Source organism: Camelus bactrianus, chromosome 8 (genome assembly GCF_048773025.1).
Source record: "Camelus bactrianus isolate YW-2024 breed Bactrian camel chromosome 8, ASM4877302v1, whole genome shotgun sequence".
Classification (NCBI taxonomy): domain Eukaryota; kingdom Metazoa; phylum Chordata; class Mammalia; order Artiodactyla; family Camelidae; genus Camelus; species Camelus bactrianus.
The window spans coordinates 23087469-23113874 of NC_133546.1; the positions used below are offsets into that span (position 1 = coordinate 23087469).

Genomic DNA, 26406 nt, shown 5'->3' on the forward strand with positions numbered 1-26406 from the left:
TGTGACATAATAGAAGAAACAGATTAATCCTCTTGTCCCCTCGGGTCTTTTAGCATTTCTCACTTCAGGAATATGTAGGAAATCTCAAACTATGAAAATTCCATTTCCCTCCTCGGGAGCCTCACCGAATACCTCCTCTGAGTGGAGGACTTTTCCTCTTTGACTTCCATGCCTACCCCAAATGGCTTTCATGTCCACCACCTTTCATATTATTTCTGCTTCTCTGTGGCTGCTTACTGGACTCTGAGACGTTTTTTCTCATGGTGTGGCTCTCAGACCAGCAAGGGCTCCACTCGGGAACTTAGAAGTGCAAGCTCTCGGGGCCCGCACTCCAGACCCACTGAATCAGAGCCTGTGGGAGTGGACCCAGCAAAGTGATTAACAAGCCCCCAGCGGATTCTGATGCACCTTAGTTGGGAGAACCACTGCTCCGTAGACTGTCTTGTGAACTTGTTTAATCAGTCAGCTAAACTGTAAGCACCTTGAAAGTTGGGACGTACCCTTCAACTTCACCTTCAACTCATTGTAAACCGGGATTGGAACACACAGCTCTTCACCCTCAGAGTGTGAGTTCTTGATGACCGCCATTCCTCTCCCTGGCTGTTTGCAGAAGGTTACTTGAACAAATTGACTCATTCCCTTCAGGGAAGCTTCCTTTTCCTTTACACGTGGGTGGTGGTTGGCATATTTTCTGATTGGCCCTCTCTTCCTTCTTACCCGCTGTTAAGTAGGTTATACTGTAGCACCTGGAACAGTTTGTCTTCTGTGCACCATTAAGAGTGGAGATATGTACTCTCAGAAGTTTTAGAGAGGCAGGGCATAATCATTAAAGCCATATATTTTCTCCTTATCTTTTTATATTTTATGGTGCTCTGGGTGCAAAGTTTCATTGACATGATGATTGTTAAAGAGGTAGTCTTACGGACTCAAATATGCATTTATTGGAAGATAAATTTGGATTTAATACTTCATATATAATAACGTCATTGTAAGTGTTCCTGTATAGCTAACTGCATACGAGCTCTTACTCTTCAGGGGAGAGGGGAGAAAAGAATGAATCACTAAGGCAGTATACTAAACCAGAAGGGCATATGTATTTGGAGTCTGTCACTTAAAGTTGCTATCAAATTATCTAGGACAATATCCATTGAAAATATGGTGTCCATTAAAACCCATGGTGTCTAAGATTTAACATAAATTTTCAACTCACTTGGTATGCTACAAGTAATTGAATAACTTAAAAAACATTTGACCATCTATAGTCTCTTAATTATGTTCTAAGTTGTTGATTCTTGAAGACAATTTAAATAAATCCAAGTACAACTATTTTGAAGAATTTACTGAAAATCCAAATATAAGTTTGGAAAATCCAGTCTACATGACTGGCAAGGAACAATCTTAACTGCAGTATCAGTATGGATTTCTTGTTCAGTTTTGCCAAACCCAGTAAATTAATGTACTAGAAGACAAATCCCTTCTGTTTTAAAATGCATTTTGGCTTAATATTCATTAAGAAAATAAGTTCTGTAATGTTTACAAAGTATAGTATTTGAGTGCAGTAAATTTTTCCTGCATGCTTGTTGCTTGAAAGCTCAAACTGGGTTCTTTAGCTACATAATACCTGATGCAGTTGCTGAATTGAAACTGATTATTGATTTTCTTTTAAACATATTTATCGTCTCCTGGGTTCTTAGTCCTCTGGTACTGGGCAAAGATACATAACAGAACTGGCTTTTGACCCTGCTGTTGATAATCTGATGATAAAAACCTGGGATAGAAGTATGGGAACCTGGGTCTACCAGAAACTTAAACACTTGTGTTTCATAATCCAGAAGACAGGTACAATATCTGCTTTCCTTCAATTCCCACTGAGATATTTTAAACACAAGTCAAATCATGACAGCCAAGGGCTTTCAGTTTAGGAAATAATGTTTATTAAGTGTCAGGAGCAATGGCTTTAAAAATCAGTGATCTGAAAAAAGAGTTTTTTAGGCTGTGGTTCATCACAGGACATCCTCACTGAAGCAGTACATCATGACCATTAGTTATAATTGACTTTGGAACTGGAGTCCTCCCAATTGTTGTGCCCTTGAATTGTAGGACAAGGATTATGGAAGATTTAATACTGTTAAAAAGAAACCACATTCAGATTGGAAAATAGGGTGCATCTAAAATGCTGCACTGCTGTGAAACACCAGCATGGTGCGTTTGACCTGAAAGTTCCAAAGCCTTCCCAGCAACCCCCCCTGGTCTACACCACCACTCTCAGCACAACCCGAAAAATGACAAAGCAGCCTTCTTAGCTGGTCCCTCTGGCTTTTACTGCAACAGTGCTTGTTTTAAATGCTTCCTTTATCATTCCTTTCTCTTCTTACTTGACGGATAAGTGCTTTGCTTTGGGGCTGTAATATACGAGGAACGGAGAAAAGAGAATTCTCTTAGGGGCTGATGACTTCTTGCAACTATGATCCTACTTCTTTGGCAGTAGTTGCAACTATACCTCCTTACTCCTTTTTTCTTTGCTATTCTTTCATTAAAAACATCAGTTGAACCTTTGTACTCTGTGAGACACAGCAGAGGATCTGAGAAGTATGCGATACGTTTTATAATATTAAAGAGTTCAGCCTAGCGTAGAAGGTTGGAGTTACTAGAGACAGCTTTGTGGAGAAGAGGATTTGAAGTGAACCTCAGAGGAAGGATGCATGTTGGTTAAGCTGTCCTGAAGTAGCACGGTGAGTGGGGTTCCCTGCAAGCGTGGTGGCTGCCAGTGCTGGCCAGTAACCCCGGGCTGCCATCATCTGTAAGAGCATTGGGGAACTGGTGTTGGTAATATCCATTATATATTAAGATGTACAATTAGTATAAATTTAAGAATTTATTTTTTTTTAATGTAAGAATTTATAAAGTAATTTCCAGAAGGGATCAAAGGATTTTCTTTTCCATCTTAAAATGCTGAGTCTACTATATTTTTATTGCCTGCATGAGATGTGTAGTGTTTTTACCTACAGACCTGCTTTCCCTTTGAGGAAGAGTTAAGAGTCCATCTCTGACATTAATTTTAGTAGACCTTAAATACCAACATTCTTTGGAATGAACATTTACTTATTTCATTTTTGCACTCATAGTGTTTTTGTTGTTACTGTGAAAACGTAAGTGTAGGAAAAATAACTATAATAGAACTTGTTTAACATCTTTTCTTTCTAGGAAGGGGCTTAAGGGTACTAAAGCCCAGAAATGAATGCACTGATTTGGTAGATAAAGGCTAGTGTTATTTTGTACATTGTTAAGTGTGGTACAGAGAGATATGGAGGAGGGCAGTTTCTCACCATAAGCCAGTTACTCACAGGAAAGGACACCCGCTTTGGGGCCAGAGCGTCTGGATTCTAATGTTGGCTCCACCATTTGGAGCAAGTTTCTTCTTGTGTCTCTAGGTTTTCATGTGTCGGATGTGGATAATTATTATCCCCATCTCTTAGGGACAGCGTGAAGAGTGGATGATTTACTGTGTGTAAAGTGCTTAGAACAGTGGCTTATTCATAGGGAGCCCTCGATCAAAGTTAATGTCATTGATATGCAGAGTTGCAACAGCTCTGCTGAGAGTTGTTATCACATCTCGCCTTTGGCCAAGGTGACCCTTGGTTACTCCTGGCAGAAGTTCTAAGAGCCAGTGTGAAGCACACCACATCCTCATCGCCCTGCTGTGTGATGGTTCAAGTCCAAGTTGGGGAGGAATTTCCCTCTGTCTGGTCCCAGCATGACTGTGAAGGAAAGAATCTTCTCGTTATACATTAAGCCACTGATATTTTGAAACTGTTTGTGACCACTGTATGTTCTAGCTCATTGTGACTGATTCAGTACATTTTGGAACAAAACAGAGAGTGGAAATTCATCAAAGATTTCTAGTAGGGCAAATTATTTTGACAATAACTCTGAATCTTCTTGCAGCAGACCGTCTCAACATATCTAAAAGATTAAAACAGAAAGTCTAAAGAATGGTTTAATATATGAAGATTTGGAGGCCAAAGCAGTATTAAATTCACAAGATGGTTAAATTGGTTAGATGACCATGTAGTTCTCTGACACTGGGTCTTTTTGGTTTTTTTTCTTTTGCTTCTATATTTAAAACTTTGGTCTCCCAAGACGTTTGCCCATTGTTCTTGCAGTAAAGAAAATAGTTTGACAAGAAAGGAAGGAGGAGGAAATTTGTAGCTGGGAAACCAGAGGATACAACAAACAGTGACACCTTTATCCAAGCAGTACTGTGGGAACAATAACATGGTTTTACTCTAAATTTCTGTTGCAAGAGGAGTGTGTGTTAAAGAAAGAGGTTCTATTACATTTAGTATCTCGTTTCCCGCCTGTGGTTGCTGGTGTAACCTGGCTTTAAGTTATGCTTTGCCTTGCTGTTACCGTCAGTTGAGTGTTTGAAAAGTCTTTGTTTATTGATGGCTGTACTCACTTACATCTCACTCTACAGACAATAAACTCAGTTTTTAATGAACAAAGCCATGGTTTTAGAAACCGAGAGTCGTTGCAACTTGACAAGAGGAAATTTTCCTAGATTTCCCCTCGAGTTGGAATGAGATAAATGACAATGGAACTTGATGAGTTTACTAGATTTCAGAAATTTGGTAAGAGTTTAAAAAAGTTGGTCATCTGCCATAAATTTATATGGCTTCGTTTAATCTTAGATCCAGCCTCATGTTTCGTTTGATAGGCTGTTTGTTATACTACTATTTGAACGTTTTTGTGACATGAACTTAATCATGGGCGAAAATGGCATTGTCTTTTACACTAGACATAAAAGGTGATACGCATAAAAGGTGATAATTGCCAGCCTTTCATGCTTTTAGCATATGAATAATAATTTTGCAGTATTTTGGTCTTTTAAGATTTAACAGTTATCAAGTCATTTGGCTATTTTAATTTCTTTTTAATTAAAAAAATTTTAATTGAAGTATAGTTGATGCAATGTAGTTTCAGGTGTGCAACATACTGAATCAACATTTAAATATATTACAAAATGAACACAATAAGTCTAGTAACTGTCACCATACAAAATTATTACAGCATTATTGTCTATATCCCTTATGCTGTGTATTACATCTCTGTGACTTACTTATTTTATAACTGGAAGGTTGTATCTCTTAATCCCCTTCACCTGTTTTGCCCAACCCCCACCTCCCCCCCTCTGGCAACCATCCATTTGCTCTCTGTAACTATAAGTCTGTTTCTGGTCTGTTTTGTTTTTTGGATTCCACATGTAAGTGAAATCATACAGTATTTGTGTTTCTCTGTCTGACTTACTTCACTCAGCATAATATTCTCTAGGACTATCCGTGTTATTGCAAATGGCAAGATTTCATTCTTCTTCATGGCTGAGTAATATTCCTATGTGTGTATGAGTGTGTGAGCTATCTTCTCTATCCATTCATCTATTAGTGGGTAATTAGACTGCTTCCATATCTTGGTTATTATAAATAATGCCGTAGTGAACATTGGAGTGCATATATCTTTTAGAAGTGGTGTTTTTATTTTCTTCAGATAAATATTCAGAAGTGGAATTGCTGGATTGTATAATAGTTCTATTTTTAATTTTTTGAGGATCCTTCATACTGTTTTCCATAGTGGCTGCACCAACTTACATTCCCACCAACAATGCATGGGGGTTCCCTTTTCCTTACATCTTTGCCAGTACTTGTTATTTGTTGTCTTTTTGATGATAGCATTTTGGATGTTTTTAATATTATTGCCAAGAATATCAGAGCTAATACCACCTTTTTAGATGCTCTAGCTTAGCAGTCCCTTGCAGAGGAATCTTTTTCAAATGCAGTCTTACATGGTACCTGATACATAAAACACATTTTTTTAAATTATAAAATTTTATTATTTCAGACTTGTACTTATCATAGGGTCAGTTAATAAGAGGGAAAAATACTATTTTGAACAAGTAAAGGATTTAGTTTAAAAGGGCCTTGGCCTTCACTTTGTATTTTGTTTTGTTTGATAGCTGTTGGAAAGCACTGAATTACATGGTAAGTAGTTGCAGGTAGTAATAGTTTTTATTGGTTTGTTTTACAAGGTCCACCCTGAACCCTTAGGAGACTTCAGTTTTTTAGACCACGGAAAAATTAACTTAGCAGTACAAGTTAATGACATGTAAAACCATGAAGTTGAGTGTTATTTTTTTATGTTAGCTTTAAGATAAAGAAAATAAAATCAAATATTTACAGAATCCCAGAACTCTGCATAGAACACCATTTGAAAACTAGTCATCATGCTTTATGTAAAATATCTCTGTAGAATGAGAGTATAGGGTCTAGTTGTACCATTTATTTTTGTAGAGAAATTGTCAAATATTGAGAAAAATGTGAAAATACTTCTCACTGAAAAGGGTTAGTGTTAGTAAATTCTCATTTTAAAACATGTGCTCTGGAAGTTTCAGAAATTTTAATTTTTTATTTTACTGAATATTAAGAGCGGTTGCCAGCCCAGCCCACACATTAATTAGCCCATAAATAACTGAAGTAGTCATGTTTAGCTATCTTCTGATTACTTCTACATTTTTTAGTTAGTTTGGATTCTAAAAAATCCTCGTGACTATTTCCATGAGATTTTTAAAAAAATCTGATTTCTAGTTCTGGGTTGGAAACTTTCTCTCTCCACACCCACTGTGAGGTAGCAAAGGAGAGCGAGGATCTTTTTAATCCTCTAGTTGTAGAATTGTTATATCTCCACCAAAGCGACTGCTCCTCTCCTCTTTGAAGAAGCACAGATCCTAGTGTTAGGAGAGAACTCTGAGGATGTTCTACTTTAGTTCTGTGCCATTAGGTGCATGGTTTAGTAAAGCTGTACAAAGAGGAAACTTTCCCCAAACCAAACATGTTTCACCCTCCTTTAGCAAGCTGGATATTTAAAGGAACCCTGTGGCAAATTCTTTTGTAAGGCAGGTGCTCCTCTGGGGTGTCTGGGTAACAGGAAAGCTCCGTCCAGAGCCTTTAAATATCCATTAGAGCTCTTCTTGCTGCGCACCCCCCCACGGATAGGAGTTACCAGGACAGTGGCTCCTCCTTGAGGAGAACCCCTGGTCTCTGAGTGGCCAGTGGCCCCCGTGCCCCTGGGTTCCAGGGCCCGCTTCTTACCTTCCACTTGGCGGTGCCAGCCATTCCTCCGTGGACTGGAAGGCAGCTCAGACTGCCACCCGGCTTCGTGCTAAATTACACACAGTGATTATAGGCTGTTTGGCATCAAAGTTAAATTGAGAAGTAAAAACAAAATGAGAGCATTGTAATCCATGATTTCTCTTGACACTTTCAGCTGCTCAGTCTAGGAAACAAAGCTCGCATGAGAATTGCTGGTGTTTTTTTGATATGGAATTACATAATCAACTGTTAGGTGTCAGAAATTATAGTAAGAACCTAGGTTCAAATTCTGAGTCCACAACTTGCTTGCATAACATTACAAAGTAAATAATTTAATTGCGTTAAAGTTGCCTCAGAGGGTTGTTGTACAATGTAGAGGTGATCCCTTCAAAGTATATTAACATGGCATGTGTGTGGTAGCTGCTTTACTAATTCATAGCCCTTTTTTATCATTTATTATTATTAATTATTATTATTATTATTTTGGAATCTTATTATGCCTAGAGAAGTATTACTAGAAAAGATAAATAAAGAGGAGAAAGCAAATTCTGGTTCTTAATGCCCTCTGTCCCCTCCCTGTCCCGTACCCTCTGCAGAATGTGATAAGTTGCGGCGGGATGGCTACCGGAGTTCTCAGTACTACTCCCAGGGACCCACCTTTGCAGCCAGCTCCGGTCCACTCTGTGATGATTATCAAGACGAGGATGAAGAAACAGATCAAAAGGTAAGGCTTCTAAATTCAGCATGGGATCCTGGATTTGGATCCCAGAACAGAAAAAGGATATAAATTGGAATAATTGGTGAGATCAGCCTGAAGTCAGTTATTTAGTTAATAGTATTATCCTGCGTTAATTTCTTGGTTTTGGCAAATACATCGTGATTATGTAGTATGTCAACGTTAGGGAACACTGGGTGAAGGGTACACAAGGAAGTCTCAGTACTGTCTTTGCAATGTTTCTCTAAGTCTAAAATTATTCTAAAGAAAGTTAAGTTCAGGATCCAAAGAATTCACTAAAGGGATACAATCAGTGTATTGATTTCAGTACAGTATTCAATCAGTTACATGAGCTATTAAACACTTTATTATAAAATAGGCTTTCTGGTAGATGATTTTACTAACTGTAGGCCAATGTTAAGTGTTCTGAGCATGTTTAAGGTAGGCTGGGCTAAGCTATGTTTGCTAGGTTAGTGTATTAAATGCATTTTCAACTTACAGCGTTTTCAACTTATGATGGATTTATCAGAGAAAACCTTATCGTAAGTTGAGAAAGAGCTATACAAAGGTCTTTTTATTACAATAGGAAAAGCAGCTATTTCAAAATTGATCTGGTCTATAATTCTAATAACCTACTCTTCTCTTATTGGCATGAGTGAGGAAAATTTCAGTGACAAAGTTTCTGAATTTAGTATGGAAGCTACCTTTGTACGTCCTGTGCTTTTGCTCCCACTTCCTACGGGTCCCTCACCTTACCTGGTGTTCAAGTACCTTCAGGTCAGAGTGAGGGTTATTCATTTGCACCCCACGCAGTGTTTAGTGCATGATAGGCTGCTTAGCTGGCTCGTTTGTTCTAGAATCATTTACTCAGCGATTACGACTAAGTAAATATTCACCACGAATCAGAAGTCTTTATTAATCTCTGTGACACTCGCCACCACTCACCACATCACAGTGATGTGCTGATGCTTCCTGGCTGTCCATCCAGAACAGTAATCGTGTGGACCCTGACATGTTCCTTTGGCCCTCCTCAGTGTGTTCCTACACAGAGCTACTTTAAACACAGAATTATAATTCATTTTTAAAACAAGTAGTTATTAAGCATCTCCTGTGTGCCAGGGACTATTCTAGGTGCTGACAATGTAACAATGAAGCAAGTAAAAGAAATCCTTGGCCTTGATGGTGCTTTGATTTGATGGTGAGACACTGAAAACAAATAAGCAATGATGCTGCATGAGTGACATGTGCTCAGGAGTAAAATAAAGCAGAACAAGAGGCCGCAATTTTAAATTAAAGGGGGTAGGCTTCCTGGGCAAAGAGGTGACTGGGATTAAAAGAGTGAGCCAGGCGGAAGTCTTGGAGAGGAACACCCCAGGAAGAATAAATGTTTAATGTATATAGCATGCATCTGATACTGCAAAATTCAAAGATTAATAAGATATCCCTACTTCCCTCAAGGAACTTATAGTTCTCTGGTACAGAGAATTCACCAGAATAAAAAGTTTTATATATATTATATGCTACAATAAGTGTTTGTCATATAGTAACATTTGAAAAAGAAATTCTGACTTGGGCAGTGAGGGAATGGGGGAGGGGTTGGCAAAGGACATGGTGTATAAGAAGAATAGTTGTAGGACTATTGCAACAGGCAGGATGTACTAAGGACCAAGAGATCCAAAGAGTGGATGTGTGCATGGTGAGGAACGGAGGGGAGACAGGAGATAAAGTTAAGAGATGGTGGTATGCTCAGAGTCAGGAGACAGATTTTGTCTCAGCTCTGCCATGAGCTGTGTTTCTTTGGATGCATCACTTGGGCCTTCAAGGCATTACTTTCTTTATCTGGAAAGTGGGGACTGGAATAAGGTTGTTCTCTGAGATCTTTTTGGACAGCCTGTTCATTCATTCATTTACTCAGTAAATGTTTACCCAGCATGTCCGCTATGTCAAGCATTGTTGTAGGTTCTCAGGACCCATCGAGTGAAAAAGATAAAGTCCATGCCATCAGAGGGGAACGCTAAACAAACAAGTAAAATACAATATCAAGTGGTGATGAGTGTTATGAAGAAAAGTAAAGCAATGATGAGGAGACTTTTAGAGTGACAAGGCTGCTGTTTTAGATTGATTGTGCAAGAAGGGCTGTCAGATGGTCATCAGAGCCACCTCAGAATGGACTGTAGGGATGCTGCAGGTGAGCATCTGTGGAAAGAGCTTTCTAAGGAAAGAAAAGTGCAGAGGCCTGGGGAGAGTAATACGTTATCCTGTAGGGGGACTAGCCAGAGACCAGAGTGCAGGCAGTGAGCAAGGAGAGGGAGGTAATAATGACTGTAGGAGATAACCAAGGACCAGATCACATAGGACCTAGTTGGCCATGGTAAGGACTTTGGATTTGTTATTCCTTGGTGAGATGGGGAGGCAGGGGAGGAAATGAGGAAGAAAGTAGCATGATCTGATTCAATGCCATTGGTGTGGGCACTGTATGGAGATAAAACCATAGAGAGTTGAAGCTGGAGGCAGAAAGGCAAGTCAATAGGCTAGTGCAGTAATGCCGGCAGGAGATAGGTGATGGGGACTGGGACCAGGAGGGCAGTGGTGGAGATTCTAGGTTTATTTTGAAAGTGGATCTGACAGAATTTGCTGAAGTTTGAGAAAAAGGAGAGTCAAGGGGGACTCCCTTTACTATCTTTCCAGCTTAATCCCTCTAGAATCCCATTACAAAAATTACTTGACCCCGTGAGGAATTCTAAGCTGTTGGCCCTACCCTTTTCATGTGATGTCATCCTTTCCCAGTTTATGTTACCAGGGCCACCATTATATTCACTTCTTTGCACACTCATTCACCTCTGCTGACCCCTCACTCCTGCCAGTTTTCCACAGAAATCCTAGCCCCTAGTTTGATCCAGCTCTCCCCCTGGTCTGCACTAAAGCCTCATTAGCTAAACAAGGCTGGAGAAAAACACCAGGTTATATTAGCCAGTCTCACTATAAATGTAGGACCTCCAACATCCAGGGCTGCCCAGCAATCCTGCCACATTAACTCATAACTTCACTCTTCCCCTCTCCCAGCTTCACACCTTCTCAAATCTCCAAACACCATTTTCTCTACTTCACTCTCAGTTACTGTCCTTGAAAATAACAACGACAATCAAAAGACTTGTCCTTTCATACCCAAGCCCATCAGATTGCTTGCGTCTCTTCTGACATCTGCTCACCCTTTCCTGCCATCACTGTGGGTGGACAGTCCTGGCTTCTTTTGTGCCCTGCTGCCTCCCAGATGCCTAGATCGGGGCCTGGCACTCAGTATTTTCCCAGCAGAATGAATAATGCCAGCCTCTCAAGGACTTCTTAACTGCCACTTCCCCCTCCCTCTTTTGCCGAATCCATTTTCTCTCTTTATTGCATCATAACCATCATTAGCCAAACATGCTGTATTTTCTTTCATCTTGAAGAAACCCTCCTTTGACCTTTTATCCTCTTCCAAATTCGGCTACATTTTCTAGTTTTTGTTTATAATATAACTTCCCAAAGAACTATGTAGATTGCTTTTCCTTACAATGTCCTTTGAACCCCTTCCATACAAACTTGTACCCCCAGCATGCTACTCAAACTACTTGTGTTAAGTCCATCCATCCCCTCTCCCTTGCCAGATCTAACAGTTAATCTCAGGCCTCATCTTACTTACTCAGGCTCTCAGCAGCACTTGACATAGTTTATTATTCTTTTCTTCTTAGCATACTTTCTTTCTGTGACTTTCATGACACCACGCAGTCCTGATTTTCCTTCTTCCTCATTAGCCATTGCTTCTCAGTCATTTTTTGGACGTTCTTCTCCCAAATGTTAGTGTAACCGCAGGGCTCAGACCTGATACTTCTGCTGCTCAGCAAGAGATTCCCTCTTTGGACGATTTCATTGAATTCCATGGTTTTAAATTCCATGTATTGAAATTTTCTAAATGCATACCTCTAGTTCAGATCCAGGCATTTATCTGCTTACTAACCATCTCTACGTACTGTCTTACAGCTATCTCAAACTTATCCAAATCCAAATTTGTGATTCTCGCATCCCTCTTCCCCCCAAAATACCTGGTTCTTTTATGCTTTCCCCCACCTTGGTAAATCACAACTCCATTCTACCAGTTGCTTAAGTCAAAACCATTGATCACATTCCTGATTCTTTTTCGTTTTCTCACATCTTCAGCAAATTCTGTAGGATTACCAATTATTGAACCAGCTTTAAAACCTCAATGCAGGCGTTATGTAATGATTAAGTCCCATGTATATCCCTGAGATGGTGGCTGTGGCATGTTGGAGGTGAGGACCAGAGCAGGTGTTAGATGAAACAGCTCAGGGGGTATTAAGTTCACCAAGAGTGATAACTGGAGTAGTGGGGGAGGAAGGTTGAGGTAAGATTACAGAGGGGCAGTACCAAGTGAGAGTTAGCTTTTGTTGTGTAGCTAATTAATAGGAAATCACTAACATTTTTTAAGCAGAAGATTTAATGATTAGGAATAAAAATTATATATCATCTTCTGTTTAGATGGAGGATATATAGCTAATGTTGAAACTGCCTTTCTAATTTATTTAAAGTGTCAAGTCTGACTCTAGGACTTCTAGAGAGGGAATATTTAACAGAATGATTTCCATGTAAAAAAAACAAAGAGAAGTTTTATCAAATACTGCATCAAATGGTCCCTAAAAATGGTAATTATGTGAGGTGATGAAGGTATTGATTCACCTTATTGTAGTAATTGTTTCACAATACATACATCTATCAAGTTAGCACATTGTATACCTTAAACGTACACAATGTTATATGTCAATTATATCTCAAAGCTGGAGAAAAATGAATGCGTAAAAGAAAAAAAAAAGTTGAACCAAATTGAAAAAGAACTCCAAGCCCAGATGGTTTCACAAAGAGGGTTTTACTAAAGATTTTAAAGAGTAGGTTATCCAATGCTTGAAACTATCCCGGAGCAAAGAAAAAGAAGGAAAAGTTAGGATTTTTAAAAATAATAAATTAGTTTAACACTGATGCTAAAACCTGACTGCACAAAGCAGAAGATGAACTGGCCAATCTCACTCATGAATATAGGCATTAGAAATTATAAATAACTTATTAGCAAATATAATCTAGTATCTCATTACAAGGTGAATATTTCAAAATCAACCTGAATTTATTTCAGTAGTAAAGTAAGGATATTCAGTATTAGGTAATTCAGTCATACATTAATCGTACTAATTGGTTTGAGGAGAAAAATCGTATCAAAACCATAGATACTGACAAGGTATTTGATACAATTTAACAACCATTCTTGATCAGAACACTCAATAATATGGGAACAAGTGGATACTCATAACTTAACGAAATGTATCTGCCTTGTCATCAAGTCCAACATAATTTTTAATGGACTGTTCTCTTTACAATGAGGCATAAGATGGACATTCACAGTCACTGTTACTACATTTTATGAGAAGAACTAGCCAGCACAATTAGAAAAGCTGTAGAATAAAAAAATTCAAAATAGGAAAGACTGAGATTATGTTATCATTCATCTGTGCTAAGTTTGTATTCTTGGTGAATCCAGTAAAATCAAAGTTTAAAACAGCTATCAATAACAGAATTTAATGACAGAATAGTGTATATATATATATGGCATAAAATTAATGTATAGAAATCAATAACTTTCATATCTACAAAGGCAAGTTAGAAGATATAATAGAAAAAATCTATTTTTCTTTTCTTCTTTTATTGAAGTATAGTTGATTTACATTGTTGTGTTAGTTTCTGGTGTACAGCAAAGTGATTCAGTTTGAGATACACACACATGCACACACACACACACACATATACTTTTTCATATTCTTTTCCATTACGGTTTATTATAAGGTATTGAATATAGTTCTCTGTGCTATACAGTAGGATGTTGTTTATTTTATATATGGTAGTTTGTATCTGCTAGTCCCAAACTCCTAATTTATCCCTCTTCCACCCCCTTTCCCCTTTGGTAATCATAAGTTTGTTTTCAACGTCTATGAGTCTGTTTCTGTTTTGTAAATAAGCTCATTTTTATCACATTTTAGATTCCATGTGTGATATCATATGATATTTGTCTTCCTCTTTCTGACTTACTTCACTTAGTATAATAATCTCTAGGTCCAACCATGTTGCTGCAAATGGCATTATTTTATTCTTTTTATGGCTGACTAGTATTCCATTGTGTGTGTGTGTGTGTGTATATATATATCTATATATACACACATCACAATTTATTTATCCATTCAGATGTCAATGCCATTTAGGTTGCTTCCATGTCTTGGCTATTGTAAATAGTGCTGCTATGAACATTGGAGTGCATGTACCTTTTCAAATTAGAGTTTTCTCTAGATATGTGCCCAGGAGTGGGATTGCTAGATCATGTGGTAACTCTATTTTTAGTTTTTAAAGGAATCTCCATACTGTTTTCCATAGTGGCTGTACCAATTTACATAGAAAAAAAAATCTTTTTAAAATAGATATAGCAGACAAAGTAACTAGAGGTACATTTAATAAGAAAAATACAAGATCTATATGAAAAAACTTTAAAATACTGTTGAAGAATAGAACTAAGATTTGAATAAATGAAAAGACATACCATGCTCTTAGATTAGAGGCCTCAGTATCAAAAATCTGTAAGTTCTGCCCAAGTTAATTTTAAAAAATAACATAACACCAAAAAATGTTACGTAGTATTATTCTGTTTTAGTTTGGTGTTATCTGGGGGGATGGGAAGAGGAGGGAGAGGACTGGAGATGCTGAGTCTAAGGTTCCTGCCTGGGAAAGCTGTAAAATACAAGAGGAATGAGGAAGGAGAACCAGTGACCAGGTATTAAAACATGAAGAGTCAGAAATCACTCCAGTGTGGCACCTGACTGTACAGACCAGTAGGACAGGATGTTAAAAACAGAATACAAAGTCCAGGAATAGATCTAACTCTTCAGGGATTTAGCGCATGATCAAGATAGCATTTCAGATCAGATGGGAATTCATTAACTGTACATGGGGCTCCAGGCTGACAGTTTATGGTCTCCATATTAAGATCAAGACCCCTACCTGCATTCACTTAAACGTCACTCTAACAGTTGGGGTCATTTTAAATACGGAGTATATAGAGGTCAAATAAGAGGGGAAATTCTGCTAGGAAGACTCCTTACTTTGTATTTCCAGTGGAGGAAGGGCTATGGTGAGGAGCACAGTGAACTGTGTAGAAGGGACAGGTAAGTTAACAAATGCTTAGGAACAAATGCTTGGACATCAAAAGAGCTATTTAGGAAGAAAACACCTAGTTGCATTCAGCAAATATTAAGCATCTATTTTGCGCTTAGGATAAAAGCTTTCCTAAAATGAGAGTTGCTAATAAGGCAAAGGCTAAGGACATATAAATTAGAACAGAGAACCTAGGGGATGTCTTTTCTAGTTATTTATTCTGGCTAAGCATTCCAGAATAATTTTCCTGATGCAAAACATTTCCCAAGTAGGACTTGTGCTTATGGTATAAGGAAAGGTGTTTTGCTAGTGATGTCCACATATATCTTTCAAAGTAGTGATATGGTGTAGCAAGAAAAAAAAATACTTGAAATATTTCCAACTATATATGTCATGTATATCATCTAAATATTAAACATGCTGCATGAAAATGCTGCTGCAAAGGGATCCAGAAATCTCAGAAAATACCTTTCTATTCAACTGCGAAAACAAAGAATAAGTCATCGCTTTGGTATTGTTCCGGTCTTGACATTTCTTTGTTCTTTCAGCTTTCAGTGTGTACCAGGGACTACCAAAGGGGTTATTCAGGTATTTGAAGGAAATTCAGTTATAGATGACAAAATACTTCCTGTGAGTTGAGAGGCCATCTCTTCAGCTGCCATTGTTCGAGGTTACGTTTGATGATCTGTTCACTGAATTGGGGAAACATTCACAGAGGCCCCACTGTCTCAACAGAAAGGATGTCAGTCATGAGTTACTCAATCTCTTGCGTAAAATTCACCCCCAAACAGGTAAATTAGACGAGATTATGGCAATAAACGGTCGGCTTTAACGATATTGATAGAAACTGAAATTTTCTTTTCTAGTTTCTGTTTTCCTTTGAACTGGCATATTGGGTTCTGTTTTAGTCTTCCCTGATAAGAGATATTTAAATCGAAGGAGGACTTTTAACATGACAGAAGGACAGTAGCCTTCCTCTAGAATTACAGGTGTAGGAGGCTTGTAGAACGTGATGTTTGAGAGCACCGGTCTGGGGCAGCCTTTCCACCTGTCAAGCTGGTGGCGTTGGGTAAATTGCTTCCCTCTGTGAGCTTCAGTTTCCTCAACTATAAAGAATTATAAACCACATGCTCTGGCCTGGCTCAAGACAGTCCTGGTTTACAGCCGCTATCCTGTGTAATTATTTAAAGCACCCCTTTCACTGTCAGAGGTGCTCCTGTTTTGATAATAAATTGCATGATTACCTTACCCACCTTGAGGATGGTTGTGAGGCTGAAGTGAAGTGATATTTGTAACATTCTTAGTGTGCTGCCTGGAGTATAGCGGAGGCTCAAATGATGATGACTAGTGTTTTTTTAAACTGCTTGGTTTTTCAAACCAGGCTTCAAAGAAGTTAACTCAATGCAGTGTCTGGTTTTATGAAAATTTAGCCACTCTTCCAATCATTCTAGGTCTTTTATTCCACCCACATAGAATTTCCTGCCTAAGGCAATGAATTTGAGAGGTTTCAGCAATTACTAAAATTTTTCTAATTGTTATGTCTTCATAGATTATCTACGTGTAGAACTACCAGTGGTCATACTGATACTAATTTTATAATAATAGTAAAACACTTTAGGACTTTCTCACAAATTATGTCTCATTCTCACAAGGATTCCCATGAAATACATATTGTAATAATTATTACTATCATTCTAACGATCTGGAAACTGAGACTCGGATACATGAAATTACTTTCCCAAGATCACAGAGCCAGAATGCACCAGGGAGGACATGAACACAGAACTTCTCACCTTCTAGTTCATTTATTTTCATTGCACCATATTGGTGAAATAAAAGGGCAAGATTGCTAAATTACCCAAATTCCTTCACAGGATGCCTGCTGTTGCCATTTTTCATTCTGACTTTGACTTACCTGGTATTCATTCATTCATGCTATTTTTAAAAAAAAAAGCCATATAAGTCCTGCTTAGTCTCAGTATCAGACAGAGCCCCTGGCCTAGGGTAGCTTTCAGTCTAGAAAACATTTATGATGACTCATAAATGACCCAGTCATTTCTTACTGGGTCTCTCCAGGTGAGTAATTTCAGGACACAGTGGAAACACACAGAAGTTAGTAGTGGCTCCCTGTGCTCGCTGCTCTGTGATTTGTGGCGCTTGTTACTCTACTCTTGCAGGCAAGGTGAGAAGATTGGGGTCTTGTCATTTCCAGGCCTTTGTGCATTCAGACAGTGAGGGTGGCTCTAGTAACTTGTTACAGTTTCTCTTGTTGTATACATCCCGTGACACTGAAAGAGCCTGTCTTCCCGCCTGCCTTCCCTTCTAGGTGGAGAGATAGCATCCCACTATGTTGATCTCTGTAGTCCCAGCATGGTGCCAACCACCCGGCACCTGGAAAAGCTCAGGGGCCAGAGGCTGGGCTCAGTGCTCTCTGTGAGTCGCTTGGATTGTGCCCAGGTCACAGGTGTATCTTGGAGAGATTATATCACTTGCTTAAGATCACATGGCTTTTAAATCCTGAAACTGAGCTCGCTGTCTCTTTTTCAAAAGAGCATTATGAGGTATAATTTACATTAAGTAAACTACACATATTTAAAGTTTTGACATACAAGTAGATAGACATGGGACCATCACCACAATCAAGAAAAATGGTGAACACACCCATCACCACAAAAAGTGAGCTAGGATTTAAATCCAGATCTGCGATTCCAGCGCCCCAGTTTTCTCTCCAACAGTGAGTGTATGGGGAATTGAGCCTTAGCTACAGCGCCTTCCTCCTACCCAGTCTCTTAGGGGAGTTTTGAATTGTTGAGATCATAGAAAGAACATCTTTTTCAACCCATCATCCATCAATAAAAAAGTGGATAAATGAATGTATTGGAATGGAATGTATGCTTCAGTGAAACGGATTAATTATAGGCTCACACAACAACATGGATGTGTCTTAGAAACATAACGGTAAGTAAATAACACTAGAAAGAGAATAGTAGCATTTTTATAAAGACAAAGCAAGTTAAATATGTAATTTAGACATATTTATACACACATATAACAAAAAGTAAGGGAATTATTAACATGAAATTCAGGAGAGTGGTTACCTCAGCGGAAGCAGGGAAGAGTATGGAGGGAGATGCAATTATTGGTAATCTTTTAAGTCGTGGGTTGAGTAGTGGGTTCTTAAATATTCATTATGTTATGTTATGTACTTTGTATATATGATTTATTGTAATAAAAATATCATTAAAAATAAGAAATTACATAATCACTTTGAACATTTATGTTCACTTCATATGTGATCATTTACGTCCAAAATATTTTAAAATTCAATGTGTGGTAAGAAAGTTTAGAGCCCTTGATGAAGAGGCTAGGTTGTTGGTAATACACTGAATAGGAGAGAAGGAAAAGGTGAAATTATTGAACAATGTGGATGTAAAAACCACCACCCCTATTTCTTGTGGTGGTGGTTAGGTTCAGAGAGAAAAAAGGATTAAGGAGAGAACAGAATTAAGTCAGTATCTCTCTTGTCTAAGTATAATAAAGGTAGAAGGAGTGTATAGTCAGAAAAGACTGCAAAAGTTTTGGAACCTTATGAAACTTATCTAGAATCTTTAAAAAACAAGAGTCAACCCATGAGAGTCTTAATTCTTGAGAGAAAAACACCACAGACTAAGTAAGTGTCCTGTAAAAAGCACTGGAATGTATGGGGATTTCCTTGTGAATGGTGCTCTATATAGTTTCACCTGTTCTGTATCTATTTTTATGTAATAATTGGTAAATGAATGCCAAGTTTAGCTCTGGCTGTAATTAGGTTTTCTAATTTTTTAAAGCATAGCAAATTTTAAAAAACAGCCTGAGCAAATGTATTTCACAGTTAAACCCACTCTTTGGTAACTTGGCTGTCTGCCAAAGAGACCATGTTTCAGGCCCCGCAGTCCATCTGGTGGGAGCTTGTCTGATTTCCAGACAGGACCTAGTAGTGTCTGAAATGCAGGTTTTCTAGCATCCAAAATCCACAAGACAACTGCTGGTGTGGCAGGTGATCTCTCTTTCTACATTAAGTGATTTGACACAAGGAATCGTGGTCTCTTAAGTCGCATTTGTGACTGTCCATTCCTTCCAGGACAAGCATATGGGGTGTTAATGAACACTCTTGACCAGTTTACAGGTTTAAAAACTACACTGAAGTTCTGAAAGCAAGGCAACTTTAAACTCAATATTTGAAAAAAATAATTCACCCTATATTAAGAGATCCATTAACATAATACTATTTAAGTTAGGGTTAGCTTGAGTTGCTCAAAATGTCCAGCTGGTAAATGACAGAACCAGGATGCTGACACTTCTTGTTTTTTCACTCCAGAGTATACTGTTCCATCCACTACACCACACTGATGACTTTATTGTAGATTTTCTAAAGGTTTTGCTCTTACTTAGAGATATAAATGGAGATTTTGTTTTCAGATTGGAAAACTTAGTAACTTATTGAAGATATTGCCAAGTTGTTATTTTATACCATTTAACAGCAGAGGCTTTGGGGTCAGCTGTGGGTTCTAATCCCAGTTGCCCACTTGTGAACTTTCCGAAAGTAAAGTTGCTTTACTCCATTTCCTTATTCATAAAATGAAGCTAATGTGAAGATTAAATGAGGTACCAATTCCTATAAAGCTTGTGACCCAGGGCAAGGCACTGAGCAATCAGTTACTAAATGGTGACCCCTTTTTAGCTAAAATTATGAAATAGCTCTCTATGTAGTTCTCATTTAAAGCCTCCTGGAACTTACATTCTCATGGGAGAGAAAACAAGATAAATAACTAAAATATATATACTAGTTATATGTACTAAATAGGAAAAAGAAAGTAGAGAAGGGAATATAAAATATTGGGGAGGAGTTGAAATTTTAGGTAGGGTGAACAGGTGAGGCCTCAACAAGAGGACTCTTGACTAAACACCTGAAGAATAAGAAAGTGCTATCTGTGACGATGTCTAAGGGAAGAGCATTTCAGGTGGTGGGAGCAGCAAGTGCAAAGGCCCTGAGGCAGGAGTGTGCATGGTTTGTGCAAGGGACTGGATGGAGAATGGTGTGGCTGGAGTAGAATAAATAAGGAATAGAATGATAGGTGATGAGGTCAAAGATAGCAGTGGACATTCATAGGTCATGTAGGGTCTTGTAAGTCATGGTAAGGGTGCAGAGGAGTAACATGATCTGACTTATATTTTAAAAGAATCCCTCTGGCTTCTTTGTTGAACAGTAGACTATTAATGGAGGGAGGGAAGGGTAGACAACAAGGTCAGAAGCATGGAGACCAGTTAAGAGGCTAACATAAAAATCCAGAGCATTGGAGTATCCATCTTAATGGAGTAATTTTGATATGTTCTGCCACTGAGATGCATGAGGTTATTCCCTCTGCCCTGGCTGTATTTATAAATACTGAGAGGGATGGGAGTCAGATCATTCTGGAAGTCATACCATCCTGTACTTTAAAACAAAATTTTAGCAGATTGTGGCACTGTATAACAGTCCCATTTGTGTATAACTTTATCTGTGCCCTGCTTGTCTGAGAAATTGTCTTGCAAATAAAGGGAGCACTTTATAAAATAGATTACCATTGTCAGTTGTCATACTGGAGCAATCCCTGGTGATTGTCCCGTGGCAACAAGGCTAAGCTGAAGCACTGTTTCATTATGACAGTTATCGATTCTGACACTCCCAGTTAACTAGAAGCTAAGTAGGTTACAAGGGCTGATGAGCACCACTGAGATGGATACAGACCATAGAACAGTGCTTTGTCGTCTCCCTCTGCAGACGTCACACGGAAAAGGGAACCCTCCCTGAGGGTGTCGCCCTGCTATTTATTCTCCATCAAGCTGAAGCTTTACTTTTCTTTTAAACTTTTTTGGTTAGGAATTGCTTCGTATGGCCTTTGAAATTTGTGCTACATTTCAAGATTGCCTGAAAAATTATTTCTATGTGTATACATCGGGAATTAGAGTAACCTACTAACTTACTAGGCTGAGATTCAACTTCAGGCATGTGACCTTGACACATACTGTCATGAAATTCTCAAATAAAATAAATTTTAATTTGTGTGTGTGTGTATCTTCAGCATGAGGGTAGATAATATGTATTATAAATCAAGTCTCATGCAAGTGTTACAACTGCAGAAAGGGTGGAAATAATTGATTTACATCAGTATGGCTTAGCAGCTGTTGCTGACTCAAAAATTCCTTTGCTTGTCCTTCAGGGATCTATAGGGATTGTGACCACTTTAACCAGTGTCAGATCAAACATGAATGGATACAATGCAATTTAGGATCATAATAGGATGTCAGTAGCATATGCTTCTTCTGAATTGAGTCTATTTATTTGTCAGTTTAATTACAAACATTTCACATTTTCCTTAGGTGGCAGTGAAACTAGATTACCATTTTACACATTTTATGTACTAATAATATAAAGTCTAAAATATTGAGATGTCTAGTTATATGATTTATTTTGTTTTTATTTCTGCAATGCTTCTATTTTTGTTAATCTTCTTGCAATAAAAGAAAAAAAATGGGTACTTGGCAATTCACAATTCTGTTTTCCTGAAGTCGCATTTTATGTGATCAACACTTTCACATCGGTGACGTTTAATAGTTGTAGACATTTTGACAACTGTCATCTCATTAAGTTCAAGAGTAGGATGTGGAAGGTAGGGAGTATAGCCCTATTTTACAGCCAAGGAAACACCAATGTTTAGGAATAGCTCCAAGGTCATGTAACTGTCAAGTATATAGTGAATAGACTCAGGCCTTTGGACTGAGCTTCAGACTCAGCTTTGGACTCAGCTTCAGGAAGGGTAATAGCAGTAAATAGTGATGAAAGTGTTTGAGATATCTTACTGGTGCATTTCTGTAGATGTCTTACTAATGTCCTTTTAGAAACTTGCATTAAATCCAGGAAGACATTGACACCTGTTTTTTAGCAATAGATAAATCTTCACAAGCATAATGTTGAATGAAAGAAGTAAAAGAAAATACAGTATGATGCCCCTTAGAGGAAATCCAAATACAGACAAATGAAGTTGTGATGTTAGAAGTCAGGGCAGCAGTTACCCTTTTGAGGGGTGTGTGGTTGGGGGTTGTTGAACTAACCTGGGTGCTAGTTACACAGGTATCCTCTTCAGAAGGTTTATCGACTTTTCATTCTCAAGTTAAACTTGTCTTAAACACCTTAGGTGGTAGTTTAAATGCTTTTGACTTGAAGAGCAATTCCTCTCTGTTTATTATAAACTGTCATTTCCCAACAAAAGTCATTTAGCCTTTTTTGTTGTTTTTCCTGAAACCAGTGCATTTCTTTTGATTTCTTGGAGTTTTCCTCATCATAGAACCAGCTGCCGTAAAGCCATGGTGAAGTTCATCATAAAATGCTTGCCCAAACAACCTTCTTCCTTGAGCTGTTTAAGATGGTATGGGAAGAAAAGAATTGAAGAGGGCTCCCCAGTTAGGATGTTAATCTGTATCAAAACAGACACTGCTAGAAATGTTTTCATGGGATTCTGATAAGGCTTGGAGCAGCGCTTCAGTCAGCTTCTCATAATTTAACAATTTCACACTGATTTTTTTTCCATATAAATGGTTTCAGAAGAGCACAAATAGTTGAACAACAATAGCTCTGTCATTTTCAAAATGTTCCTTGAGGTCAGAGCCTAAAGGAAAGGAGATTGAAGCTGGAAATTACTTTGAGCGAAACTAAATCTTAATAAAAATAGAAACTGATGGCCAAACCCATGGTGTTTCTCTGGGTGTCTAATGTTAAACTAAATCCATAAGCTTTCTGATCATAGTAAATATAGAAAAAGGAAGAAGAACTTAAAAGATTTTTGTGGGTCAGCAAAACCTTTAGCAGTCCTCATGGCTCAGAGACTAAGGCCTCTGTGAATCACATATATTACGGGTCACACTCAAGATGATGAGCAGTTAGTTCTCTTGCAAACCATTGCTTCTGTTCCTAAATGTGATCAATTTTTTTTAAACTTGCTTCAAATCATTTTAATTAAAAAAAACCGAAACATATTTTTAAATGTTTCTGCCAGCATTTACACACTATGACTTTCTCTTACTTTTTTCCCCTGCAGTGTTCTGTCTCTTCGTCGGAAGAGGAAAGACTTATTTCCACCAGGAGACCTAAAACGCCAACCTCAAGTGACTTCTCTGACCTTAATACTCAAACCAACTGGACCAAGTCACTTCCCTTGCCAACACCAGAAGAGAAGATGCGACAGCAGGCCCAAACAGTCCAGGCTGATGTGGTTCCTATTAATATAACCGGTATGCTTTGCTCTGCAGACAGGTTCAAAATGTCCTGGGAGAGTGACTGTGGTTTTTTGTTATGTGCTCTTAGCATGTCGTTTATACATCAGAGGGAAATAGCTGTGGTCTGACTTCCTGTTCTTTGCTTAATGAAGAGAATACTGAAACATATATATGTGTGTGTGTGCATGTCAAATAGCTGTTGCTTTTAGATTAGAAGACTGCATCACCAAAGGGTGATGTCAGTGGTCCAGCTATTCATCAAAAGTGTCTCTTTTTTAATTGAATTGCCTTTTTGAAATATTTTGGCTGTATGGGAACATTCTCTAGATGTGATCTTGGATAAGAAAATATTAGGTTTTCCTTCTAAAAGTCTATTTTAACTCATATTTATAGAAGAGAAGAAGTAACAGTTTTGTGATATTTCTGAATGATAGATTTTCTTACCTTCTTGTTTTCTCAAGTAGAAAAGGGGAGAAATTACTGGAAATAAAAATACCAAGTGAATTAATAATAACTATATCTTTTTAAAAATGTGATAGGGCAGTAAAATTACATCTTAATCTCCATAAATTGAATTCTGCAAGTATCAAATAATAGTCCGTTCCTTCTGAGTATAAAAATTTTAGAACATGTTACATTAAGCTGGAATATGATTACTAATTGCCCAATGTGAAACTCAGGTTCTTTCAGAATATTATATTCAGAATATTATATTTATGATAATTAAAGCTCAAAGACAATATTTCACAAACTTAGAAGAGCTGTTGAGAGAGCAAAAATGTTCTGCTTCCATAGCCTGCAGAGAAGATAGGTCAGTGGTTCAGGGAGTGTACAAAATGCAAAATAGATGTGTAGAGAGTTAATAGCTTCTGCCATTAGACTGTGTGTTCAAGAGAAATAGATGATGATAGTTATGACTGATAATCAGCCCATACAAAGCATGGCCTATAGGGCTGAAACCAAAAAAACCCAAAAAATCAGGTGATCAGTAAAAATAAGTTTTCATAAAAAATTAGGATGAAAACCCACAGCACCTTTGCTATGTTTCTTAGGCTATTGCTCTTGGCTGCTGTTTAGAAAGCTTTCTGCCATGGCACTGGGAAACTTGTAAGGGACTAAAAACATTTGCGTAGTTATTGAAGACTTTTTAAAAACCTTACAGGATATTTGAAAATTACACTTAAAACTCTATTTTGAATTCCTGAAGAAATTTAATAAGTATGTACATGAATTATTTTAAATTCCATGTACATTTCCCCCACATTTCTGATAATTAAGCCTTAAAGAAATAGCATGGCATTTTATTCTATTTTCTTTGCAAATAACACTGTTGATTTTTCTGAATGTGATTCTCATGTTTTTTTTAAAGATTCTTTTTCTAAGTAGCTATGTTACAGAATAAAGTTTAAGACTTAATGCTCAGTGAACTACAGGGGTGCATATTTTCTGCAAGAAAATGCATTAGATGACTTGATTGATTAAATGCAGTAGAAATGTAATTACATTATATATGATTAAATGCCTCTGAAATAATATTGTAAGATAAGAAGATCATGCTATGAAATGTGACAGTCTTTAATGGAATTAGGGTAAAATGCCTTATCATGAGATTAGGCAATTTAAAGCAGAGTAACTAGAGCTTTAGGAATAAAGAATAATTTGCAGTGAAATTCATTGTCACAACAGCAGACAGCGTCAGTCTCTTCGAGCTTCATTCTCTCCTGTTTGATGACTAAGTGGATATGAATTACATGGAGTTTAAAAGGAGATCTTGAAAATGCCACACAGAGAGGGTGAATGACAATAAAGAAATGAGCAATATAAGTTATGACAAAGTGCAATTTACTTTTAATTGAGTGATTAACATTTTCAGACATGTAGAAAGCAAATCTAATACCTAACCTCATATTTATTGATCCATTTTCTGGATCTGTGTGTTGACATATACACACGTATATTTCATAAAGAAGTACTTTTTCTAATATTCTGGTATAAAGAGGCATTAAATTAAAATGTTTACTTTTAGTGGTTGAACTGACATAGGTTATACCGTTTCCTGCTCCTTAAATGACACGTTTCTAAAGCCCTAGAAGACCTTTCGACATAACAGCGCAGCTTCCTGTAGGGCATTGTCATGTGCTCATGTATTTGAATGAACACTGGTCCTCTGGTTTTCAGTACAGTTTGGCAGGGGGAAGAATTCTGATGAATATATTATTTCAAATCCAGAGACATGCTCACCAGGCATAGAGGTAGAACATTAGCACAATGAGCCACCGGCTTGAAAATGGAGTTAATCCCTTTAGTCATAGTCCTGTGGGGACTTACCATGTTCTCAGAGTTGGAGAGGAAAAAACGTTTAATATAAAATGTAAATATGAGTATATTCCATAATCTGTCATGTGGGATAACAACTCTTCCACCTGGAAGATAAATAGAAAGAGTAAACATACTTTAACAGTTCTTACAGACTGCCTTTGTACTGATGTTTGAGCTAGCTAAATGGATTTCTTAGTAGTAACCATGACTGACTAATGCCACTTTTCAATGCAGGGGAATAATTCAGTTCCTCTCAATTCAATAGATATTTACTGAATAACTGCTTTGTGTCAAGCATTGAGCTGCATGCCACAGGTGACACTAAGGTACATGATCATGATCCCTACCCTCCAAAAACATATAGTCCGACAGGGGTGACAGTCCTTCTAGGTCACAGTGCAGGATGGAAAGATCGGCACCACTAGTGGTGTGTTTCTTAGTTGTCCATCCTCACGGTTTGTTTCTTAATTTCCTTGGAGGTTGGGTGGTTTATCTTTTGTTTTTGTTTAGAAAGCAAAACTGAAGACTAAATGCAACTGTCTATTAATATTTTGTCCATTCTTGATGGCTTGATACAAGAAAATGTTTCTCCTCTGCTACAGGGAACTAACAGACCATTGAAGTCCTGACTTGCCCCTTATAAGAGCCATGTATGCTGTTGTACATGGTGACCCCTTTGTCACAGTGATGGTACCTTCT

At 37.8% G+C, this 26406-nt stretch overlaps 1 protein-coding gene across 8 annotated transcripts in view; it reads left to right on the forward strand.

Annotated features, from left to right (window-relative positions):
- The window catches only part of NHSL1 (NHS like 1), a 214859-nt gene that overhangs the window by 170621 nt on the left and 17832 nt on the right, over positions 1 to 26406 (forward strand). For all 8 annotated transcript variants that reach the window (XM_074368275.1, XM_074368277.1, XM_074368280.1 and 5 more), the window contains 2 exons: positions 7739 to 7866; positions 23211 to 23403. In XM_074368275.1, the coding sequence (XP_074224376.1) occupies positions 7739 to 7866; positions 23211 to 23403 (321 nt within the window). The remainder of the gene's footprint in view (positions 1 to 7738; positions 7867 to 23210; positions 23404 to 26406) is intronic.